Source organism: Leucopleurus acutus, assembly GCF_964270905.1.
Source record: "Leucopleurus acutus genome assembly, chromosome: 5".
NCBI lineage: Eukaryota > Metazoa > Chordata > Mammalia > Artiodactyla > Delphinidae > Leucopleurus > Leucopleurus acutus.
In genome coordinates, this window is record NC_139147.1 from 48,949,144 (window position 1) to 48,972,748 (window position 23,605).

Here is a 23,605-nt window from a genome sequence, read left to right on the forward strand (position 1 = left end):
GGGTTATAGATCTAAGAACATGGAAAGGGGACTAAGGAGGCCGCAGAGTCAACCCTGCACAATACCTGAGCGTATTCTTCCCCCATGTTCTCACCCCTTCAAAGCCAACTGCTCCTTTTCCCTATCACCCTGCTTCCTTCTTTCCCTATTAGCCTTTTTCCTACCTGATTTAAAAGAACAAAACAAAACAAAACCCTCTAACTCTACTCAACAATGGGAAATCCTCTCATATCTCTTTATTACTGTTGCTGGATGAATTATGTACTCCACAATGGGGAGTGAAGCAATGAAGAAGCTTAATTACTAGGAACTAAAACATAGTTGCCTACTGTGAAAGGAAAATATGAAATATTTGGAGATAAAGCAAATTGATGACTTTTTAAAAATATCATGCTAGAATATTTTCTAATATGACAGTTATCTAAGTCTCTCAGGAGACATACTTTTGTTTTATAGCACAGACAATTTACAGTCCTATAAAGTTTAATAGTGAATTGTAAAAAAGAACTACTAAAATGTGATGGGTTTTTTGGCCTGATAGAACGATAAATCTAAAGTTTATGATTTTACTAACCAGTAGGGCATTTAGCAATGTTGTGTCTAACTTAACAATCCTTTCCCAATTAACTATATATACTTCTTTCAAATGCTCTAGAAACTAGCTCTCATTTTTCTGTTGGTTCCCTCCTTAATGTGCTGAATAAAAGTTTGACAAGTCCTAAGAAATAACTTTGTCTAGGAATGGGGCCTTTTCACTATCTTTCCACAAGCAAAGAGAAGATTTCTTGGAATAAAGGATAAAGTGAAAATAATTAGTAGGACATGATATGTCATTTGATATTTTCTTAAATAGTCATTTTGAAGAAACATCAGAATATAAAAGTTTTAAGCCAACAGAATTACTCCTTCTAGACACTCAGATTTATCTAACAGCTAAAAACTAACATTTTTGTAAGTGCTTACAATGTGACAGGTATTTCACAGGCTTTAATCTCACTTAATATTCATAATAACCTTATGAAGGTTTTATTACCTTCAGATTATTATTAAGAAACTGAGCTTTAAAGAAGTTAAAAGACTTGCCTAAAATTTCACCATATATAAGGGATAGATAGAGCCAAGATTCAAACACGGATCTGCCTGACTCCAGTACCTGTATTCTGAACTACTTTGCTACACTCTCAGTAACTTTAATTAAACTACTACCAGAAAAAAGTCATTATGAGAATGGCTTTGCTCTACTCATCATTCTGGCTTCCAGCCAGTCTATGAGACACAGCCATCAGAGGCAGTACCCAGCAAGACACACCAAGATCCCTCCAGAGGAAAGGAGAATACCACCCTCCCAAAGAGAAACCACTGAAGGCAGATGTGCAATGGAAATAATCTGCCACCTTCAGACATTCTATAGGAGCAAAATGATGCCCAAAGCAAAGCACTCAAATAAATTAAGCACTTCCTCCTCTGAGCTCACTTATATATTCCTTGATTATAGCCTTTGCTGTTTTGTAAAAAGATTCTGTTTATAGTGACTCCCTTGCAGTCTCTCCTTGAGTTTCTATCTCCAATGTTTGGCTTGGTACCTGGCATTAAGTGTCTATCAAATTAACAGAAATCTATACCTGCCTGAATATAAAGAGAAAACTGCAGCCTAATTAAGGTATTCATATATCTCAAAAAAAAGTGACAGGATAATGAGAAGTGTCTCATAGAGTCTAGAAAAAGGGTTAGTCAACTAATTTATGCTACCATTAGTGAAAAGTTTCTGATCAGTGTATTGTGGCTTCCTTGTAACACAGATCCCTAGACTGGAGACAGCTGCAACAGGCTAGCATGACTTTGATACTGGCCATTAGGATCACCCAACTTCCTTTCTCTGATCTCAAGCTTGCAAAAGGAACTTTTGATTATAATTCCCTACAGATTGTCCTATGGGGAAAGAATGCATGAGCTAAGCCAATGCAATAATTAGTCAGTTGGCAGATATCTTTCTTGCTTTAAATAGATCAATCGGCATTGTATTTTGTGGTTTGGTAAGCATAAATTGGTCTCAAGAGACCTCTCCTTCCTGGGAACACTGGCAGTTCTGATCTTCTCCAGGGCCTACAGGGGAAGCCATGAAGGTGTTACCCCTCACCTGCCACAGAAGCAGCCAGGCATGATACGATGTTCCTGTCCCACTCTAAGGTCAGTAAGGTTTTCCTCCCAGATCTGATAAGCTACCACTTCCAACAGGGTGGTTTAGGGAGCTTTAAAGTGGTAATTGAGCATTTTGACACCCGGATGCCCTACTAAGTGGCGAGACATCTGCTTGTCATCTGTAAATTCCCTCAAACCCTTAATTTTTCATATCGCAATATGTTGATTCATGAGTAATTCCTGATCTCCTTTTGTAACGAAATAAATTCAGTAAAACATGCTAAAATAACCAAATGATGGCCCCAATGTGAAATAAAATAGTATGAGGGACACTTACTGGTCACAACTTACCACACCACATGTGTCCCAAGCATTTAGGACACAATACCTGGCTCACAGCAGTTCACTAAATACTTTTGAAAATAATGAAAAAACAAATGGTCAATTTTATTCAGTAATGCAGGCAGATAAGACCATTGAATTTGTGCCACTTAAATGACAGTATGTGATACTCCTGACTTAATCTGAAGGGTTTTAAGTCTCTAAATATGAAAGAGTAATTTTTCACCCTAAAGAGCATACATATTATCCTCATACATTTGTGTCTTCTGGGTAATGATTTTAGGGACACTGCTTCACAGCCAGAACCCAGCTCTGTGAGGATGTGCATGCTCTTTCCAAGCTCTGTGGGATGGACCATGCCTACATCTCCAGAAAGGTGAGCTTCTCCTTGGGATCTATGCCCAACCTATTAACATGTTAATATGGCTCTAAGACTCTAAGGCTCTAAGGAAGCAGTGATAAGGGACAAAATGGAGAAGAAGAAAAGGTTGTGCCAGTTAGCACTTGAGCTACAAAGCGAATCAGACAAAGCTACAAAGAAAATCAGACAAGGAGAGTCAAGCCTTTACTGAGAGCCTACCATGTGCTTTGCATGACTTTTAAATAGCATAGGGAGAAGACCAAGAGAAATGTTCCTGGATCAAGAAATCTGAGCAAATCAGGCAGTCTGGGTTAGATCACTAGCCTTACTCTTTACTGGCAAAATATAATTTGTCTCCCAATGTTTCCCTTGGACTTCTAAAAATAACACTTCTAATATCATCTACTTTGTCTAGTAAGGATAAATTCTTTAAAGAAGATAAAATGCCTCACAGAGATACTGCAATTTATTACCAAGTTTTTGTCCTGGAAAGAGAACTCAAAGTAATGCTTGAGGTATCAGAAAACCATTTATTCTCAGATCGGAGAACTTCAGCATGACCCAGAACAGACTTAGTTCTGGCATGGTAAATGGAATACAGAGACATCTCAAGATGAGGAACAGAATAAAAGCCAAGAGAAAAAGAAAGTACATAAGACACAGAATGCACACTGGTGACAAAATGTTATCTGACTGAAGAAAGCTATGCTGGCTCTCTGCACTCAGCAACTCCAAGTTAACCAACCATCACCATAGCATCATCTTTCATCTTCTAAACTGAAACGACTGCTATGTAGAGGAAAGTTTCTCTGTCTGACTGCTATTTCTAGAGACATCAATCATGTGGAGGTGAAATTTACCCTTATTCCTCACCTCTAATGCCCTGATTGGCTGTTTGATGTGTGCAGGTTTTAAATAGAGAAAATAATGATACCACATCTCGTGACAACTGATCAAACTAAAGATATTTCAGAGAAACTCAGACATCCCTTCTTCTCTCATACTTCTATTAGGAAGAAGGTGCATACTTACAAGGCCTGGAGCTGAATTTTTGAAGTGTGTATACCAGGCAGATATTTTGTTTATTCACTTCAAATGGGTCCTAATAACTTAAAATAATGTGTGCATCTTGAAAGAGGTACAAAGCAAATAGAAAATTTCATGTGTATATAAATGCTTATGGAGAGAGAGAGGGGTGTTACATATTATATAGACTATTTCTGTGCCACACATTCATTCACACACAGCTCAAAATAAAAGTATACCAGAAAGTTATGAATAAACTCCACCAACTGGTTAATATCTGACAATACTAACAATTTTAGAAACTGTACTTAGGTTAACAATTCTATCATAAAATCTAATGGCTTCATATTGAATTGTTGTCTGTGTCCCGATAGAGAACTTAGCACTCAGCAACTGAAACCATTCTTTGATCACAGGATTAACATCAGAATTCGGGTTGTTTTAACATTCTAATCTCCCCAAGAGGGCAGCAATTAAACAATCTTTTGGTTGAATATTGACCATCAACACATATACCTATAATATAAACACACAGAGCAGTCTGCATATACTAAGAGTACAGAAACCCAAATCCTGATTACTTTGGGCAAAATATCTGATACCCTCTAGTCACATAAGCTATGTCAAATCAGTTTGCCTCTCTAAGGCAAAATTGCCTCACCTCCAAAAGGAGAATGAATATTCTCATTTTCACTATCTTACAGGGATATAAGAAAATAAAAGGAAAAAACAAAAGAACCCGTACTTTGACATATCTCTGAAAGCACTTTTAATTAGACTGTGTTCCTAGATGATGGAGACCAACAGTTATTCATTTTTGCAGGCACAAGGTTTGCCCAATTAGCAGACACTTAGTGAATATTTGCTAAAATAATATAAATGAAAATGAGGAAGTCAGAAAGCCCTTTTCAAATATAAGATATTATATTTATATCTTATATAAATGAAGGCATAATGACATGGATTGACCTGGAGTGTATTACATTTAGTGAAATAAGTCAGACAGAGAAAGATAAATACTCTATGTTATCATTCATATGTGGAATCTGAAAAATAAAATAATCGAATGAATATAACAAAACAGAAACTGACTCACAGATATAGAGAACAAACTAGTAGTTACCAGTGGGACGAGGAAAGGGAGGAGGGGCAAGATAGGGGTAGAGGATTAAGAAATACAAACTACTATGTATAAAATAAATAAGCTACAAGGATATATCATACAGCACAGGGAATATAGCTAATATTTCATAATAACTTTAAATGGAATATAATATATAAAAATACTGAGTCACTATGTTCCACACCTGAAACTAATATAATACTGTAAATCAACTATACTTCAATAAAAAAAAAATATTTTAAAAAGATATTACAATGAAGAAATATTACCGTATCTCTAAACATCTCTGTACTTAGCTTATGAATTTGCTTCATGTTTTCTATATTATGGTTATCAATCTTTCAAGAGAAAGTAAATTTTAAATAAAGTTGAGTTCAAAGATAAAATGACAAGCAACCTTCACAAGAGGAATTGACTATGTTTTTATATTATGCTTCTAAGAAGTTCCAGAGAGCAGCTGTTTTCGCAAATGAACTATGATAGAGATCAGCTTTCTCCCTTTCATTTACCACTTAAAATGACATTTGATTATATTATTCAATGACAATAGTATACTTGAAAGTGTTTTCATTAATGCCAGTTTTTATTCCAATTTTAAATTAAGTATAACTCAATATTTTAAAGTATTTGTCATAGGCTATATTGTACAGCACAGGGAATATAGCCAATATTTTACAATAACTATAAATGGAGTATAACCTTTAAAAATTGTGAATCACTATGTTGTACACCTGAAACTTATATAAAATTGTAAATCAGGGCTTCCCTGGTGGCGCAGTGATTGAGAGTCTGCCTGCTGATGCAGTGGAAACGGGTTCGTGCCCCAGTCTGGGAAGATCCCACATGCCACGGAGCGGCTAGGCCCGTGAGCCACGGCCGCTGAGCCTGCGCATCCTGAGCCTGTGCGCCGCAACGGGAGAGGCCACAACAGTGAGAGGCCCACGTACCGCCAAAAAGAAAAAAAAAAAAAATTGTAAATCAACTATACCTCAAAAAAATTTTTTTGATTTAAAACTAAATAAAAATAGATTAAAAAATAAAAGTACTTGTCAGTCAGCAGCCTATGACAGAAGTCTGTAAACTACAGCCTGTGAGCTAAATCCGGCCCACTGTTCATGAGTTAATGGATTTTATATTTTAAATGGTTGAAAAAATCAAAATAATATTTTGTGACGTGAAGATCACATGAAATTGACATTTCAGGGTCCATGAATAAGTTTTATTGGAACACAGCCACGCTCATTCACTTTCAATACATTGCTTACATCTACTTTCATCTGATAGTGACAGAGGTGAGTAGATGCGACAGAGGCTGTATAGTGTGAAAACGTTTGAAATATTTACTATCTGACTCTTAACAAAAAAATGTTGGCCAACTCATCTGTAAGGAGATGAACAGTGATACTGGAAGTAATAAAGAAATTAAGCCACACTCCCTTGGACCTTGGGCTACCATATTTTCTGAACTACCTCCTCATTAGGTGGACAGTATAGAAAGTGCCAAAAGTTACTCTACCTGCCATTTTCCTTAGGGGATCTGAAAACAAAAATGGAAAGTGTTAAGCAGAGTTTAAGAGCGTTATAATTGTCATATAATTCATCAAACTACAAGTTCTTAATGTATTTCCTCTGAAATGTTTCTTTAAATGAAAATGCTTGTATATACTAGATAATGACAAATTCCTGTACATTGAAGGAAGATAGCAAAGGTGGAGAAAATATTCTATTTTAAAATCAATAGTCTTTACTGTCTTCAAACTTGTTAAAAATACTTTTAAACAATTAATATATGGTTATCTCTTTATAAATAAACTTTTTTTCAGTAGATCAGCAGAGAACTCCAGCTGTTGGCACTAACAAAATTGGGAATACTTTTGGGGGGATACAATGTGTTATGTGGTATTAAAATGAATAAAAGAAAATCAGATGGTATATAGTAAGGTTCTAAGGGGTTGGGAAAGGTCAGGACTGACTAACTTATAGGATACTGCATAGCCTTTAATATTTATTTATTTAATATTCATTTATTTAATGTAGTAGAACTTCCCATGTGCTATGCATTTTACAAAAATTAATTCATTTAATCCTCATGAAAACTTATTAAGGACCATGAACATCCCCATATTACAGGTAAAGAAACTGAGAAACAAAACAACTAAATAATTTACCCAAAGCATTTAAAAGTATTTTTTAATAAAGCAGGATTAATATAAATTGTATAAATTATCTTTTTTATACAAAGGAGAAGTTAAGGCTTGTTAATTTATCCCAAACCATCCAGCCAGCAGTGCCAAAGGCAGGATTTAAACCTAGACAAGTTGATCCCAAAGGCCAAGTTGCCTTTCAAGTGCTGCCAAATGAGAGAGGACTTCAAAAGCCTCACCTTCTCAGGCTCTCATGTGAGCTTCAGTGACAGCTGGAGGCAAGTATCCTGTGCAAAGGGCTAAGGCTGAACTGGGAGACAGGTCATGGTGTGAGAGTAGGTGGAGGGTCAATTTACCATGCTTGCCCTCGCCCCTGCACCAATAATTAGCCGAGTGTCCTTAGATAAAATACTTAAATTCCCTGTGCTCTGGTTTCCTTGTCAGAAAAAAAGGAGGATAACAATAAGTATTTCACAGCATGGCTGTTGGGATTAAATGAATTAATATAAATACTGGCACACTGTGCTCGATTTAATATAAATACTGGCACACTGTGCTCGTAAGTGCTTGCTATTATTTCTGGAAAACCCAGAAGTTGTGACAAGACTATGCCAAAGATGCATACACTGTTAATTATGCTCATGCTCCCCTGCATCTAATAGGTGGGCCACAGCTACCACCCACATGCTCCAAACCTTCAGAGGACTCAGTCTAGCACAGAGGTTAAGAGTGAGAGCTATAAAGTCAGCCACTTTGTTTCAAAATCCCTCTTATGCTCTAACTTAAAAACTCTCTGACCTTGGGCTAATACTTCATCCTTTTAAACCTGTTTGCTCCTCTGCAAAATAAGTATTAATAATGATATTTTTGCTGAAAGAGTTGACGATTAAGTGAGCTCAGGAATGTGAAGCGGCCAGAAGTATTCACTCAGTAAATGTTCGCAAGTATTATGCTGCAGGTCGTAAGTAGGGAATAAATGTCTTAAAAAGAGGTGTCTGGGGCTTCCCTGGTGGCGCAGTGGTTGAGAGTCCGCCTGCTGATGCAGGGGACACGGGTTCGTGCCCCGGTCCGGGAAGATCCCACATGCCGCGGAGCGGCTGGGCCCGTGAGCCATGGCTGCTGAGCCTGCGCGTCTGGAGCCTGTGCTCCGCAACCGGAGAGGCCACAACAGTGAGAGGCCCGCGCATCGCAAAAAAAAAAAAAAGAGGTGTCTGATTTACCCAGAACTGTTATGTTGATGAACACATCCCTTCCAGAGCGGCCATACACGGAGACGTCAAAGTCACCTTAATGTAGCACTGACGAGCATTAGGAGCACGCTGAGGTCACATCTAATCTGACTTCAGGCTCCCTTCAGTGCCAAATAAAAGCAGTGTGACTTGTCAGCAGCAAGCTGGGGACATGAATTCCTAAGTTCTTACCCTGGCCCAACTACAATTTAATATATCTCCTTGAATATATTATTTTGCCTTTTTCTGACTCAGTTTCTTCATCTGAAAAACCAGCATTAGGAACATGAATTTATAGGATTGACATATACACACTACTATATATAAAACAGATGACTAATAAGGACCTACTGTATAGCACAGGGAACTCTACTCAATACTCCGTAATGGCCTATATGGGAAAAGAATCTAAAGAAGAGTGGATATATGTATATGTATAACTGATTCACTTTGTGGTACACCTGAAACTAACACATTATAAATCAACTATACCCCAAGAAAATTTTAAAAAATAAATTTTTTAAAAAGGAATATGAATTTAACAAAATAGTATTGAATTACAGTATTCACATCATTTTGAATCATTGTTAGAGTATACATAATAAACACAAAACGATATTCCATTTGAAATAAAGAGTTCCACAAAACATGTGCATTTTTAAAGTCTATTTACCTAAAGTCAAGTACATGAATGTCCTTGTAGCCCAGTAGCCCAGTAAATGCATTTTCCACCTGTTAAAAATAAAAATAAACTTTATAGCTATGTAGAAATGTAAAAAAAGTACATAGAAAAAATGCTTTTAAGAGTCGAATATAAAGTGCCCTGTTTACAGCCATTAGAAGCTTGTACACACATATGGATATATGTGGATCAGAAAGTTAAGAAAATTATAATTGTTACAATGTTAGAAAATAGTTTTTACATCACTGCCACATTTTCCTTTTTCATTTTGATTTTTAAGGTTTTGATGTGCTTTAATATTAATTTTTTCCAAATTATAAAAAACACACTTTTATTGGCAAAGCACTGTTTTTTCCCTTATGTGATGAAATGTGAAAAAAGGACTGGTTTCAAAGAAACTGTAATAACATTTTTTAATGTAATTATATGGATTAGAAGTCTGGCCACACATGGACATATATACACTACCAAACGTAAAATCGATAGCTAAGTGGGAAGCAGCCGCATAGCACAGGGAGATCAGCTTGGTGCTTTGTGACCACCTGGAGGGGTGGGATAGGGAGGGTGGGAGGGAGACGCAAGAGGGAAGAGATATGGGGATATATGTATATGTATAGCTGATTCACTTTGTTATAAAGCAGAAACTAACACACTATTGTAAAGCAATTATACTCCAATAAAGATGTTAAAAAAGAAAGAAATCTGGCCACAGCACACACGCTAACACACAGTCAGGTGCTCATTTCCTCTAAGTGTAAAATGTCTGGTGGCATCTATTTCCTACTACAACACAGGGGACTGTGAACACAGCTAACTTAAGAAAGAAATCTGCAGACCTGGGCTTAGGCCTTGTTGAGTGCTTGTCACGAAGGAGGTTATAAAGCAGTAACTGGTCAAAAGATCAATTTATGAGCATCACAACTGCAGGAACCAGTTTTATCACTGAGTTTTTAAAATCAAGCCACATAAATCAATATAAGCTTAGTGACTAGAGTGGGGGGAAATGCTAGATTGGACCAAATACCTAAAAAAATCAGTTATGCATAAATACATATTTAACAAAATCAAACATTTTATCCACAACATTTCAGAAGGTGACAATCTCACCAGATGAGTCACTAGGGGGCCGACACTAGAACAAGAGAAGTTGTTAGTGACATCTCTGGGCATCTGCTTTTAAAACCAAGTCCACACATAATCAGGAGAATGGGATTTTCTTAAAATCTTGGTTCACCGAAGATATTCATGCCTTGCAGATAAAGAATCCAAACATGTGAAGCTTTTCAGCTATAATAATTGCCTTGTTTCATTCTCTGAAAGAAAACTGAGAAGTACTATTAATTCTCGGAGGATGAGGCTGGGGATAGAATCTGCAGGACTAGGAATCCAAAGACTGAGGGTTAGTGTCAGCTGTTTTTACTGGCAGAGTGGCCAGGCACAAGTCTTCTTTCATATGATTAATGCTGCCCTGCCCACCAACCACATTAGTTTTTGTAAGGTTAAAATGAATGTAGCTGAAAGTACTCCATTAATTGCAAAATGCTGTACAAGTGCATGTTATTATTAATACTAAACCCAACTCATCTGGGGTTTTGCCATCTCTTGATTCAAATACATATATGTATTCTAATTAATCATACCCAGTTAGCTATGTACAGGTACCCAGCTGTAATAAAGTCATTCCACTTTATTAACATCAAGATTAGTAACAGGTACAATTTACGGAGTGACTGCTATGTACCTGGTGCTTTGATATAACATTACTTCTAATCCTTTCAACAATACCAAGAGATACATATCTTTCCCATTATATGGTTGAGAAAACTGAGACTCAGATGTCAACTAATTTGTCCAGATCATGCATTTGGTAAGTGACTGAATCCAAATTTGTTCAATCCCCAATCTTTCTACTGAAATACATGCCTCATCCTCTTTCCCCTGATAAATATGGTTTTAAAATTGGGACCAGGACTGGGAAAACTGTGAGGCTCACCACAACTTCTCACCTGAATTAAAATGAAGGGGACTCTGTATTGATATAAAGGAAGGAACACTTTCAAAGGAAGGAGGAGACCTGATTTTCCCTTCTACTCCTAGAAGCTGAAATGAAATGACCATAAACAAGTTACTTGCCCTCCTGGGTTTCATCTATAAAATGGAGATGATTACCCACACGGCTGCTGTTAGCAAACGGACATACAGCAGGCTGCAGAACACAAAGCACTATGCGAGGACACTGTGTTGATTCCGTGTCTGTTGTCAGGTATCCACACTCCCAAGCCAATCACAATGACCTTTCCCTCTCTGATGTCATTCTTGGTGATGTCCCAAGTTTATCTTACTCTTCTCCTCATAAAAGATAAAAAAAAATAATTTAAAAAAATATAACGGCTCCCGAACCTCAATCCTCCCAAGCAGGCTTTCTTTTTCCCTGTGTCTTGCAATATTACCTAAGAAATAATATTGAAGGAACAATTCCTGTGACTGTGTCCTGAAGGGAGAGAGCTTGAGGGCCTCCTTCAGTTTGCAGTAAACATGGAGACAGGACCTTTCAGAGACATGACCCTGACCCTGCAGTTCCATACAAAGAAGTGGCTATTCGTAAACATTTTATTCCAGGTAAAAGGACGGGGATATAGGAAAAGGCCAGAGAAGGAACGGATCCTTCATCACCCTCAAATCACCTCAAGCCAATAGCTACTTATACCTCATAAAGTCCCTGCTGTAAATGTTTTTTCAGAGTGTTTATTAGACTTTCTCTAAATATGCAGTCATTCAACACGATTGTTTACCCAAACACTGAGGCTTATTAAAGGTTCCTTAATCCAAGGGCAGAGAGAACCAAACAGCTGATCCAAGACACTGTCTGATGCCAGGTGGCCACTGGCCTGGCTGACATTTCTTCCACACACCATACAGCCTCACAACTTGGCCACACAGCTAGGAAATTAATTGTCTGGCCTACATTCTCTGTGTCTGATGGCTGCAATAATGCTGCTTGGCTGAGAGATGCACATTTTTGTTTCTCGTCTAAACAGTGTAAAGAGAAGGAAATTAGTCCAAGGTAATGGAATTGAAAAACTTAGCCAAAGAGAATTCCATCAAGAGCGATGGAAAAGAAATAAACAGGAAGGAATGATGTGCCCTCTCACTGGACAGAGAGAGGAGATGGGCACTCAGTGCCTTACAGTCTATACAAGAGCAAAGGCACACAAGAAGGGGGCCAAGAATGGGTCATTTTTGACTGAAAGAATCTTGAATTCAAGCCCCTATATAGAATTCTTCCAGAAAGTAAGCTTGTGGGATGGTCTAATGCACAATTCTTTAAAGAAACCCCTTTTTAAAAATACTTCCAACCAAGGAACAGAGATAACAGGAAAATTTACTTTTCACTGGATATCCTTTTGTCCTTTGAACTTGGTGCCTCATACTACCTATTATTAACTGTTAAAAATTTTTCAACTTAAAAAAAGAACAAATATAAAATTTTAAAAATTAAATGTAATGTTCCCTCAAGAAAAACAACACACTAAATACAGTTTCTCAAAGATACTCATTTCTCCAAATATGGTCAAGTTAAAACCATGCCATAGAACACATTCTTCCTTGGCCGCGCAGCCAAAGTTGGAAATAGCATTTATTTGGTAGCAGATGGCAAACGCATACAAAATTTTGTTTCAATGAAATAGTTCATCTTTCGGTGAACTTTTCACAGAGCCTTCTAAAGAAATGGCTAAATCACCACTCCCTGAATCAAACAGATGGAAAGCTTAAATCCGAAATCTACCTTTAACCAGTGTTGTTAATATGGGAAATTTACAACCCCAGCAAACTATCTTGTATACAAAAAGAAATAAAAGAATAAAAACATACAAGAAAATCACCCACCTCTGAAATAAACTCTTCTACAAGGCGCTGGTGGTGAAAGCTGTAGGGATCCTGTAGTTCTTCGTTGTATTGTTCCCCCAAAAGGTGGATACTGAATTCTGCAACCTGCTCCACTGCTGGTTTTGTGGATTCTTCTATCACATTCTCAATTTCATTGCTAATCTGGATTTTTAGAGAAAGAACAATAAATGTTCACTCATTCAGTCAACAAATATTTATTGATCACCCATGATATGCCAGACACTGTGCCAAAGGCAACTTCTGATGACGATTATTTATATAATATTTGACTTTGAAACTAACTGGTGGACTTTAAGACATAGGCTAATATTAAAATTACTGTGTATTTGTACATTCCTTTGAATACACAATGACTGGTTCAGGGAAGGATAGAAAATTTTGTTAGTAAATAAATAAAAGGAAAAAATTTTTAAAGAAGAAAAAGAGTTGAAATTATCATCTAAAAATAGTCTAGAAGGGTGTTTCTCAAACTTTTTGGTGTTAGGACCCCTTTAAACTCTTAAAATTCATTAAGGAACCCAAAGAAGTTTGGTTTTTCTGGGTTATATCTATAGATACACACCAAACAAAAAATTAAAAGAGAAATTTTAAATATATATATTAATTCATTTCAAAATAAGAAACTCATTACGTGTACAAATGAATAACATATGTTTTGCAAAATAAAAAAATTAGTGAGAAGAGTAATGTTTATATTTTTACAAATTCTTTAAAGTCTGGCTTAATAGAAGATGGCTAGATTCTCATATCTGCTTCTGCATTCAATATGTTGTTTTAGTTGATGTACATGAAGAAAATCCAGCCACACAGATATGTATTGGGTAAGGAAGGAATACATTAATAGCCTTTTCAGATAGTCATGGATAATCTTTTCTGATACCGTGCCAAACTCAATGAGTGGAAGTGTTTTAAAGGTTAGTTTCTACGTGGAATCTGAAACCACACCAACAAACTTTTTGTACTCTGTAACATCTAAATCCAGGTCTTCCACAAGCCAAAGCTGGAACAATTTGAGCCACAAAATAAATAGTGGATTATAATCCAAAGAATAAAAGAAATATCCATGAGTCTGTACTGATATAAATAAATAATTTAATAAATAAACAAGAGAGAAGTGGCAATAGTTCCTTACCGAAGAATCCCAATTAACAAATGTAGAAGGAATGAGGAAAACAGAATATCACTACTAGAACCCAACACTAATAACTGCTGCATGCAAGATACACTTGTGCTCATCTAATCCAAGTCCCTCCATTTTAATACACAAGAAAAACCGGGATTGAGATGGAAGAATGGCCTAAGGGCTAACAGCAAGACAATGGCAGAGTCAGGAAGAGAATACCGGGCTTTTTCCACTGTATCATCTTTCTTCCCTGATGGATCAAATAACCACAGACCTTCAAAACTTCACAACTGGAAAGAACCTCGAAAATTCCACCATCCTTTCTGATGCCTGAATTCTCTCTACAGTATCTCCCCAAAATATCTATTCATCCTCAGTTTAAATGGCTCTGATGAGAAAGACTTTCAAAGGCAGGCCATTACATTTCCAAAAAAGCTCTCTCATGGTTGTAAAGTTCTTAATAAAACCCAAATATATTTCCCTGTAAATTCCCACTGATCGCAGTTCTGCAACCTGGAATGCGTATAAAAAGTGTAGTCCCCAGACAGCCCTTCAAATAAGTATAGGCAGCTGTCATCTTCCCTGATTTTTCACTAGTTCCTTTCCTCTAGAGACTTCTCAAGCTCTTAATGTCTTCCTTAGAGTGTGGTACACATAAGTGAGGTCTGATCAATTAAAATATGGTACAATTAAAATATGGTACAACTATCACCTTCCTTATAGTAGATTCTAATTTCTATCATGCAGCCTGAAAGTACACTTGTTTTTACTAGTTTTTTTCCCCTCAGTACTCAGCTTTTTTCCCCATCATACTGCTGAGTCATGTTGAAACTAACAAAAACCTTTAGTCTTAAGGAATTTTGTACAAGACTTTGTCTTCTTCCATATTAAATTTTCTCTCACTAAATTTGAACAGATACTTCCACTTCTATTATTACTATACAAGAAATATCCTTAGTAACCTTACTGCTACAGAATGCCTAAAATGCTAAATAAATATTTTTGATGTTTTTAATGCATAGCTGGTTTGTAAGAAAATAAAGAAAGCCCCAAGGTATCCAAAAAGATAGGTTAGAAAAATCCAGAGAGGTGATTCAGTAATCTATGTGTACATAGTATATCTAGTGATCCCTTGGGACCTAGGCTTTAGTTTTAAATACCACAAAGGGATATAATATAAATATAAATAGTGTTGAAAAGTCAGATCAAAGACTCCTACATAAAGCAAGGATTTTAAAAACTCAATAGACAGTTTGAAAAACAAATTAGACTAAGCTGAAAGAAGAATAAGTGAACTGAAAGACATTTCTGAATGCAACACAGAGAGACAAAGAAAGTTATGAAACAGTGGTTAACTGACAGAAGGTATAAAATGAGGAGGTCAGACATATATCTAATCATACGAAGTAACAGCTGAAAATTTCTTCTATATACATTTTTGTGAAACTGCAGTATCCTCAATACTGTATTATATACTATTATATCATAGTTATGGTTAGAGTAGTATATGATACAGTATTTGGGATACTATATAATACTAAATGATATAGTATTGGGATACTATATACACAAGCATACCTCATTTTATTGAGCTTCCCTTTATTGTACTTTGCAGATACTGCATTTTTTAGAAATTGAAGGTTTGTGGCAATCCTGAGTCAAGCAAGTCCATCAGTGCCTTTTTTCCAAAAGCATTTGCTCACTTCATGTCCCTGTGTCACATTTTGGTAATTCTCACAATATCTCAAATGTTTTTATTATTATTATATTTGTTATAGCGATGCGTGATCAGTGATCTTTGATGTTACTACTAGACTTCCTCAAGGCTCAGACGATGGTTAGCAGTTTTGAGCAATAAAGTATTTTTTAATTAAGATATATACATTGGTTTTTTTTAGACATAATGCTATTGTACACTCAATAGACTATAGTAGAGTTTAAACATAACTTTTATATGCACTAGGACACCAAAAAGTTCGTGTGACTTGCTTTATTGCAATATTCACTTTATTATGGTCGTCTGGAACTGAACGCATAGTATCTCTGAGATATGCCTGTAGCAGTATACTATACTACAGTATACTTACAGTAGTACACTATATAGTATATGGGATTCTGCAGTTTCACAACAATGGGGATAAGAGTGTGATTATGTTTATTTATTTTGCTTTGGATTTGTTGTACTTCCTTAACATGAAGCTTTATTACTATTATAAATTTTGAGAAATTCTCAGTCATTATCTCTCATCATTACATATAGATAGACAGAGAGAGAGAGCAATATCTTAAAAGTAGGACAAAAAAATAGTAAGATTACCCACAAGGGAATAAGAACTAAATTGTTAGTTGAGCTCTTAGTAGCAACAATAAAAGTTAGAAGAAGTGAAATAAAACCTTGAAAATAAAAAACTCAATCTAGAATTTAATACAGATTTTAAGTGTCTTTCTAGAATAAGAGGATAATAAAGTTTCAGGTGACCAAAAACTGAGATTGAACCAGTGAGATATTCTCACTAAAGTAATACCAGAAGCATATATTTCAGAAGGAAAATTAGTCCAGAAGAGAGGTCTAAACTGCAAAAAAGAGTTTTAAGAAAATAAAGTGGTAAACATCTGGGTAAATGTAAAACAAGCTTTAAAGGGAAAGAACAAAAATACTGAAAAATAGCATATAAAATAGTAGGGTGATCATTTGAATCATTCTAATATTCTAATGTTCCTGTATTACTCAGGATAAGGATAAAGATTCTGAAAAACTTAAATTTTGCTAGATTAAATACACATAATAACACACAGGGTAAATAGTAACAAAACAGAAATAAAGTATATAATTTCTAAAATGTATTAGGAAAAAACTGAACTGTAAAACTGTACATTAGGCTTCACTTTGAACTAGAGGTACAGGCAATCTAATTCCTGTCATGTATCCCTGTACTATTCTGTTTTCCTACTGATTCTATAAATCACCTTCAAATCACCCTCTCTGTTTTAGAATGTTCCAATTGATTACACACAATGTCTTCATTTCTATTATAGTGAATTCTATCTCATTCTGTAAATGTTTCCAGACCTAAATCATAACTATTCTGCCTCAAGTTCAGAACTACAGTATAACTTTTTATTCAAATATTTATCAAATGCCAATATTTTCTAGTACCATCTAATTTGGACACAGTTGTACTAAGGGTAAATATATTGATTCAAGGATCCCAAACTACCACCAGCCTTGTTCAGTGACAGGGAAAGTGGTGGGGCAGAGTGGGGTGACTTAACTTGACTTCTCAGAAGTTAAAATGTCTAAGTTGGTAAGAGAAGGTGTAAGGTAACAAAATTGTACCTTTCTAGTGAGTACGTTCAATCAGAGTTTGCTTATATTAAGTAATCTAGGATTTATGCATATCTAACAAAATTTCTAACAAAATGTTTCTATCTTCCTGGAAGTGTATACTTTTTAAAAAATTTTCAATGTGATAGAAAGCCAACTTAATGTTATTTAGTGGACAGATTACTATTAATAATGATGCATTTAAAAAGCATGGTATTTCTTTAAACTACATAAAATCTATATACTTTCCCTCTGAAGAAGACTAAGTCCTGATTTATTAAGAAACAGAAGAACATAAGCAAAAACCCTCACAGTAAATTATGTACACAGCCCACAAAAGACAGTGGGCTTACCATGATGACAGCTCCCCAGGCCCCTAGTCATTTCATTTACAGTTTGAAGCCATTCCTTGCCAAAAGCAGATTTACTTGGCTCTCTAAGGAATCGCAGATTTTTTGAACTGGTTTTAGAATCTACATTTCCATAAAGGGAACCACCTGAAGTTTTGTGTAGTCTGGCAATGGACTATAAATCTCTCTTAATCCCTATTCTCCATGTTAGAAACTAAATGACAAAACAGAACATCACTCACACTCTCTTCTGGCCTCTCCAAGCTGCTCTCTGAGATACCTTCATAGAAGGTCACCCCTGGATATGGAACACTGAGACTGGCACCTAAGTAGAAAAACAAAGACATGTGCATGAATTCAGTCCATGACTAAATCAGAATTCCTATCAGGAAGCAAGAAACTGATTTCCAAGGCATTTCTAAAAGTCATTTACTTTTTCATCCTAGAAATTCTGTGCATTCTAACCTCAAGACACATTTATCCAGAGTCTCCTCAGCACAAGAAATAAATATGACTCATTCAACAAGCATTCATTGATACGTACTATATGTCAGGCTCTATGCAAGCCTCCAGGGATACAAAGTCCCTATCCTTAAGGAGCTATCTAATAAAACTAACACTCTCAGACCGGGAAAGTGGGTGATGGTTGGAATTGGCCATAAGTTATAATCTTTTTTTAATTGGGGTATAGTTGCTTTACAATGTAGTGTTAGTTTCTGATGTACAGCGAAGTGAATCAGCTACATGTATACATATATCCCCTCTTTTTTGTATTTCCTTCCCATTTAGGTCACCACAGAGCATTGAGTTCCCTGTGCTATACAGCAGGTTCTCATTAGTTATCTATTTTATACATGGTAGTGTATATATGTCAATCCCAATCTCCCAATTCAACCCACCCCCCTCCCATAAATTATAATTACTGAAGCTGGGCCTCACTGTGTTATTTTTGTATATGTTTGAAATTTCCAACATAGAACATATTTTTTTTTAAAAAAATTAAAAATAAAGAAAGCGGGCTCCGCTGGTGGCGCAGTGGTTGAGAGTACGCCCGCCGATGCAGGGGACATGGGTTCGTGCCCCGGTCCGGGAAGATCCCACATGCCGCGGAGAGGCTACGCCCGTGAGCCATGGCCGCTGAGCCTGCGCGTCCGGAGCCTGTGCTCCGCAACGGGAGAAGCCACAACAGTTAGAGGCCCGCGCACCGCAAAACAAAACAAAACAAAACAAAACAAAGAAAGCAACTACTAATTTATAGGAAATATAGAGGTCAAAGTAAATGTTAAAGTACACCACAGAATGCAATCAGAAAAAAATTACTCTGGAAAACTCTACAAGACAAATGACAAATGGTGGAGCTGGAAAGGTCCTACCTTTTGACATAAGCAGTGATCACAGGGTGTTTGCCATAAAACAATTGTTTAGGTTGTACATTTGTTTTAAGCAGTTTTCCGATTTTGTATTATACTTAATAATTAAAGATTCTTAAGTACCCACATCATAATGTCATAAAATAAGTGACAAAAGAATTAATTTTTCTTGAGACTCTTTAACAACACATAGAGAGAAACACATGGTATTTTTAAAATGTGAGCTGAAAAATTTGCTTCCTTTCAATTAGATAATAAATTTTAGAAGAAAAGTGAATAAAGGCACAAAAGCCTACCTCCCAATGTTGAGGTATCACCAACAGGAACTGGAGATGACAATTCAGGGCTAGGAAAAAAATTGTTTGGAGTTATTAAATGATAGAAATGTGAGGGGTTATTTTGGGGTTTGTTTTCCAAAAAGGATTCACCAGATCTCCAAACAATGATTCCCAAACCAAAGTACTAAGTAGCAAATTAAAAAAAAAAAATAGTCTTTACAATTGATTTATTTTACATTTTTTAATGCTACTCAACTAGAATCACCCTACATAAAGTACTCCCTTACTTACTATTTCATAACACTGTTTTGTTTCTTCTCAGTTCTTATCACTATGGGAAATTATCCTGCTCATTTATCTACTTTTTGATCTCTGTCCACGCCCTAATCCTCTAGAATGGCATTGTCTAATATGGTAGCCAGTGGACATACGTGGCAATTTAAATTAATTTAAAATTAAAGTTTAAAATTCAGAACTTTATCCACACTAGCCACATTTCAAGTGTTCAGCAGTCACATGTGGCTAATGGCTACTTTATTGGACAGCCCAGAACATGTCCATCATCACAGAAATTTCTATTGAATAAGACTGCCTCAAGAATCTAAACTCCATGAGATTAGGGACCTTACCTGCCATATTCATGCTGTATCTCCACCCTAAAAAAGAACCTACCATTTAGTAGGCACTGAATAGATATTTTGGGAATAAATAAATAAATACTATTGGCCAACCAGTGTAGTGTAGAAGGCACTTGACATACAGTTGTGAACAAAACACCCATGGTCTAAGGTTACCGTCTAATAGAAAACAGATAACAAATACATGATTACAAACTCAACAAGTAGTACAGACATGAAAGCACTGGCTGCTAAGGCGAACATATAAGCCCAAATCTCATCTCATTTGAGAGATCACAGAGTCACAAAACTTTTTAATATAAAACAAGTCAAGCTTAGATGATGATGATCATCATCATCTAATGATTTGCTATAGGCCACATTGCTCTCAGGTTTCAGGTCCCCGACTATCTTTTTACCATGTTGCCCTGCAACTGAAAGCAAAGATCTGAAGAGATCAGAGGATAATCTGAGAAAGCCCTTGCTCTAAAGAAAAGAAGGTGGGTTTCTGAAAGTCCAAATTTGCATATACCCCCAAAATATACAATTTAAATTATAGTAATTGAAAACTCTCTTCAACTTTCCACAAGTCACCTTTCGAAGGTGAGTTAATCACAGTCAAAATGTCTCCCTCTCAGACTTGCTAATGTCTCAGTGAGTCCCATCTTCACTTCAGAACCACTCCCTTTAAATTGTCCTGCTGCTCTAAACTAGATCATGGTGGGGCAGGGGAAGGGTTGCTCACAGCCACCAGATAAACATGGCACACATCTTGAAGCAGCAATTTTTTACTCGAAAGTAAAAGCATAGGCAGGGAGCTAAGTAAAAACTGATATGGAATTTAAAACATCTTAATATTAAAACAAGTGTGGCTATAGAGTAGAATATAAAGTTTAAATGAATATTAAGATAAAATATGATAGTTTCAAAGACATTTCATGACTGGAATTGGAGTAGGGGAGTCAACTAGGGCCATGTTCCCTAAAGGCCCAGGCTTTGGTAGAAAATTTGATAAATATAGGTTAAAAAAAATCTCACCATAAGGATTCTTCTGGTTTTAGAAATACTATCTAGAAAGAATAACATATTAAACCAGTACACCAAACCTACCACTACTGGTTATTTTTCATCCACTTGCAGGAAACTGCTTACTAAGTGAGCTGTCATCCAAAAGAACCCAAAGGAATAGGACATCTGGATAAGTCATTCTGATGAATGATGAGTGGAGGAAGACCTGGATGATGAGAAAGCACCGAGAGGCTTCTTGGGTTGCAGGAGACGGAGCTTAAAAAACTAGGATTCAGATGCATTTGGAAGAGACATTAACATCATCAGGCTTGAATAGGATTTATCAACTGTCCACAAGGCAGAATCCCTCCCAATACCTTCACTTTATAGATGAAAAATCAAGGTGCAAATGGGTAAAGCAATTTTCTCAGGGTCACACAAAGACTTGATGACCCAAGGCCATACCTAAAATTCCTAACCATATCCAGTTCGCTTTTCAATGATAATAATAGCAAGAATGACTACAACTAAATTTACTGTGTCAGGCATTGTGTTAAGTGCTTTGTCTTGGTTAACTCACTTAATTCTGGCATCAGTCTTAAAAGGAAGACACTATTATCCCCATTTATGCATATGAGGAAACTAATGATAGAAGAGATTAAGAATTTGCTCAGGGTCACACAGCTAGCCAATGAAGGAGCTGTGATGTAAAATAGGCCCATTTGATTCCAGAAACCTCACTCTTACCCACATTAATTCCACATCACATGGACTTTATGTGACCCATATTCCCTAGAAGAGCAACCAAGATGGTTTTACTTGGTCTTAATGATAGTGGTGTACATAAACTAAAAGACCTAAAAGTCAAAATGTGTAAGGACCAAGAAAGAGGAAGGGAAACCCAGTCAAAGCTGGAGAGCAATCAATATGAAGAGCAAAGAGGTCAAAGTAAAACAAAGTACAATACTACAGTAACTAGAAAAGGAAGTTGGGATGGCATGGCAGAGAAACCAGACCTCACCTGGGGTTGGTCAAATTGTCCCCCAAACTAAAATCAAATTTAAGCTAATTCTCTAAGTAAATACTCAGAATGGAGAAGTCTGCTCACTTCAGTAGAACTAGATTTCACTTACTAAATTCAAAATAACATTATTTTAATGATGGTAAGTAGGCAACTCTCAGTAACTCAAATCGTTTGTCTAACACTTAATCCCTCATCCTCCCACACTTCCTTCAAAAGACAGTAACAAGAATCCTTTCACATTTTCTCATTAGGTGTGCCTCCTGCAGGGATACCCTAAAATGTGACTCACAACAGAACTAGAACAGAGTAGTACTGGGTTTGGAGACAGAAATGCTTCATTTCTAGGCCAACCCACAAATTTGAAGTTGGTCAGCTAAGACCTTCAGCTTAATACCAGCAGCAAACAACCCCCTACTGTCTCATTTTCTCAGTTTATCCAGCTCATAATTTATTCCTCACAACGACTACCTAATCATGTCAGTGGAATTCAGATGGAATTGTGTCAAAAGGTATCATAGCCACATGGAATATATGTTTAAAAATACGGTAAAACAAGCCAACAATACTTTCATATCTAGATTACTACTCCCCTTTACAATTTACTATACTTTGCTTTGTTTTAGAAGCTGTTAACTGTAATGAGCATGTGACAACAAAAGAACATAAGGCAAGGAATTAGGAATCCTGGGTTCTAGTCCCAGATGTATCACCAACTTTGTGTATAACTTGGGAAAATACCTCAGTTGCTCTGGGCCTCAAGAACTAATCTCTAAAATAGAAACACCTCCTGCCCTACCTACTTCACAAGGGTGCTGATGAAAACTAAATAAAATATTATATGCAGAGGCATTAGGAAAAGAATCAAGGTGCCGTTGCTAGGGGGTGCACCACAGAGGCAAGGTGCCATTGTTGGGAAGCACACAAGGAGAGGGGCGGGACCGCCATAGAAGCTTCTTCCTCTGCAGCAGGGCACCGCCTACACGAGCTCCAGGTGCGAGCTGCTGCTGCCATCTTGGACTCGAGAGGCAGCTTGGACCCGCTGCCCCCGCCTTCCTCAGAGCATGTGCGTAGGGCCACGCACCTGCACACCCTCTATCAAGGGGATAAAGGACAGCGCATGCTGAGGAAAGAGACAGCAATCATTCAAACCAAAAACAGCCCTCACACCAAAAAACTATTAAACCCACATGAGCTATGCAGGGATGATCCCGCATATAAATAGCCCTCCAAGACTACAGTAGATAATTGTTTCTCCTAAACTCACAGAATGAGAGAAATATAAGTAAAATGAAGAAGCAGAGGAACCACTCCCAGTTAAAAGACCAAGAGAATTCCCCTGAAGGAACAAACAATGAAACAGACCTCTTCAGTCTAATAGACACTGAGTTCAAAAAGGAGGTAATGAAAATGCTGAAGGAATTAAGAAAGTTATCAACAGAAATTCAGATTACTGTAAAAAGGAACTAGAAACTATAAGGAGGAACCAAGAAAAATTAGAAAATTCATTTGCTGAGACAAAAGCTGAGCTAAAGGCAATGAACAGCAGAATGAGTAA

At 36.6% G+C, this 23,605-nt stretch overlaps 1 protein-coding gene across 1 annotated transcript in view; it reads right to left on the reverse strand.

Moving 5' to 3' along the window:
* The window catches only part of IMPG2 (interphotoreceptor matrix proteoglycan 2), a gene marked incomplete at its 5' end in the record, with an annotated part of 71,310 nt that overhangs the window by 26,546 nt on the left and 21,159 nt on the right, over positions 1-23,605 (reverse strand). Inside the window, 5 exons of the mRNA XM_082839082.1 lie at positions 6,508-6,528; positions 9,038-9,096; positions 12,935-13,096; positions 17,996-18,078; positions 19,420-19,469. Of these exons, the coding sequence (XP_082695208.1) occupies positions 6,508-6,528; positions 9,038-9,096; positions 12,935-13,096; positions 17,996-18,078; positions 19,420-19,469 (375 nt within the window). The remainder of the gene's footprint in view (positions 1-6,507; positions 6,529-9,037; positions 9,097-12,934; positions 13,097-17,995; positions 18,079-19,419; positions 19,470-23,605) is intronic.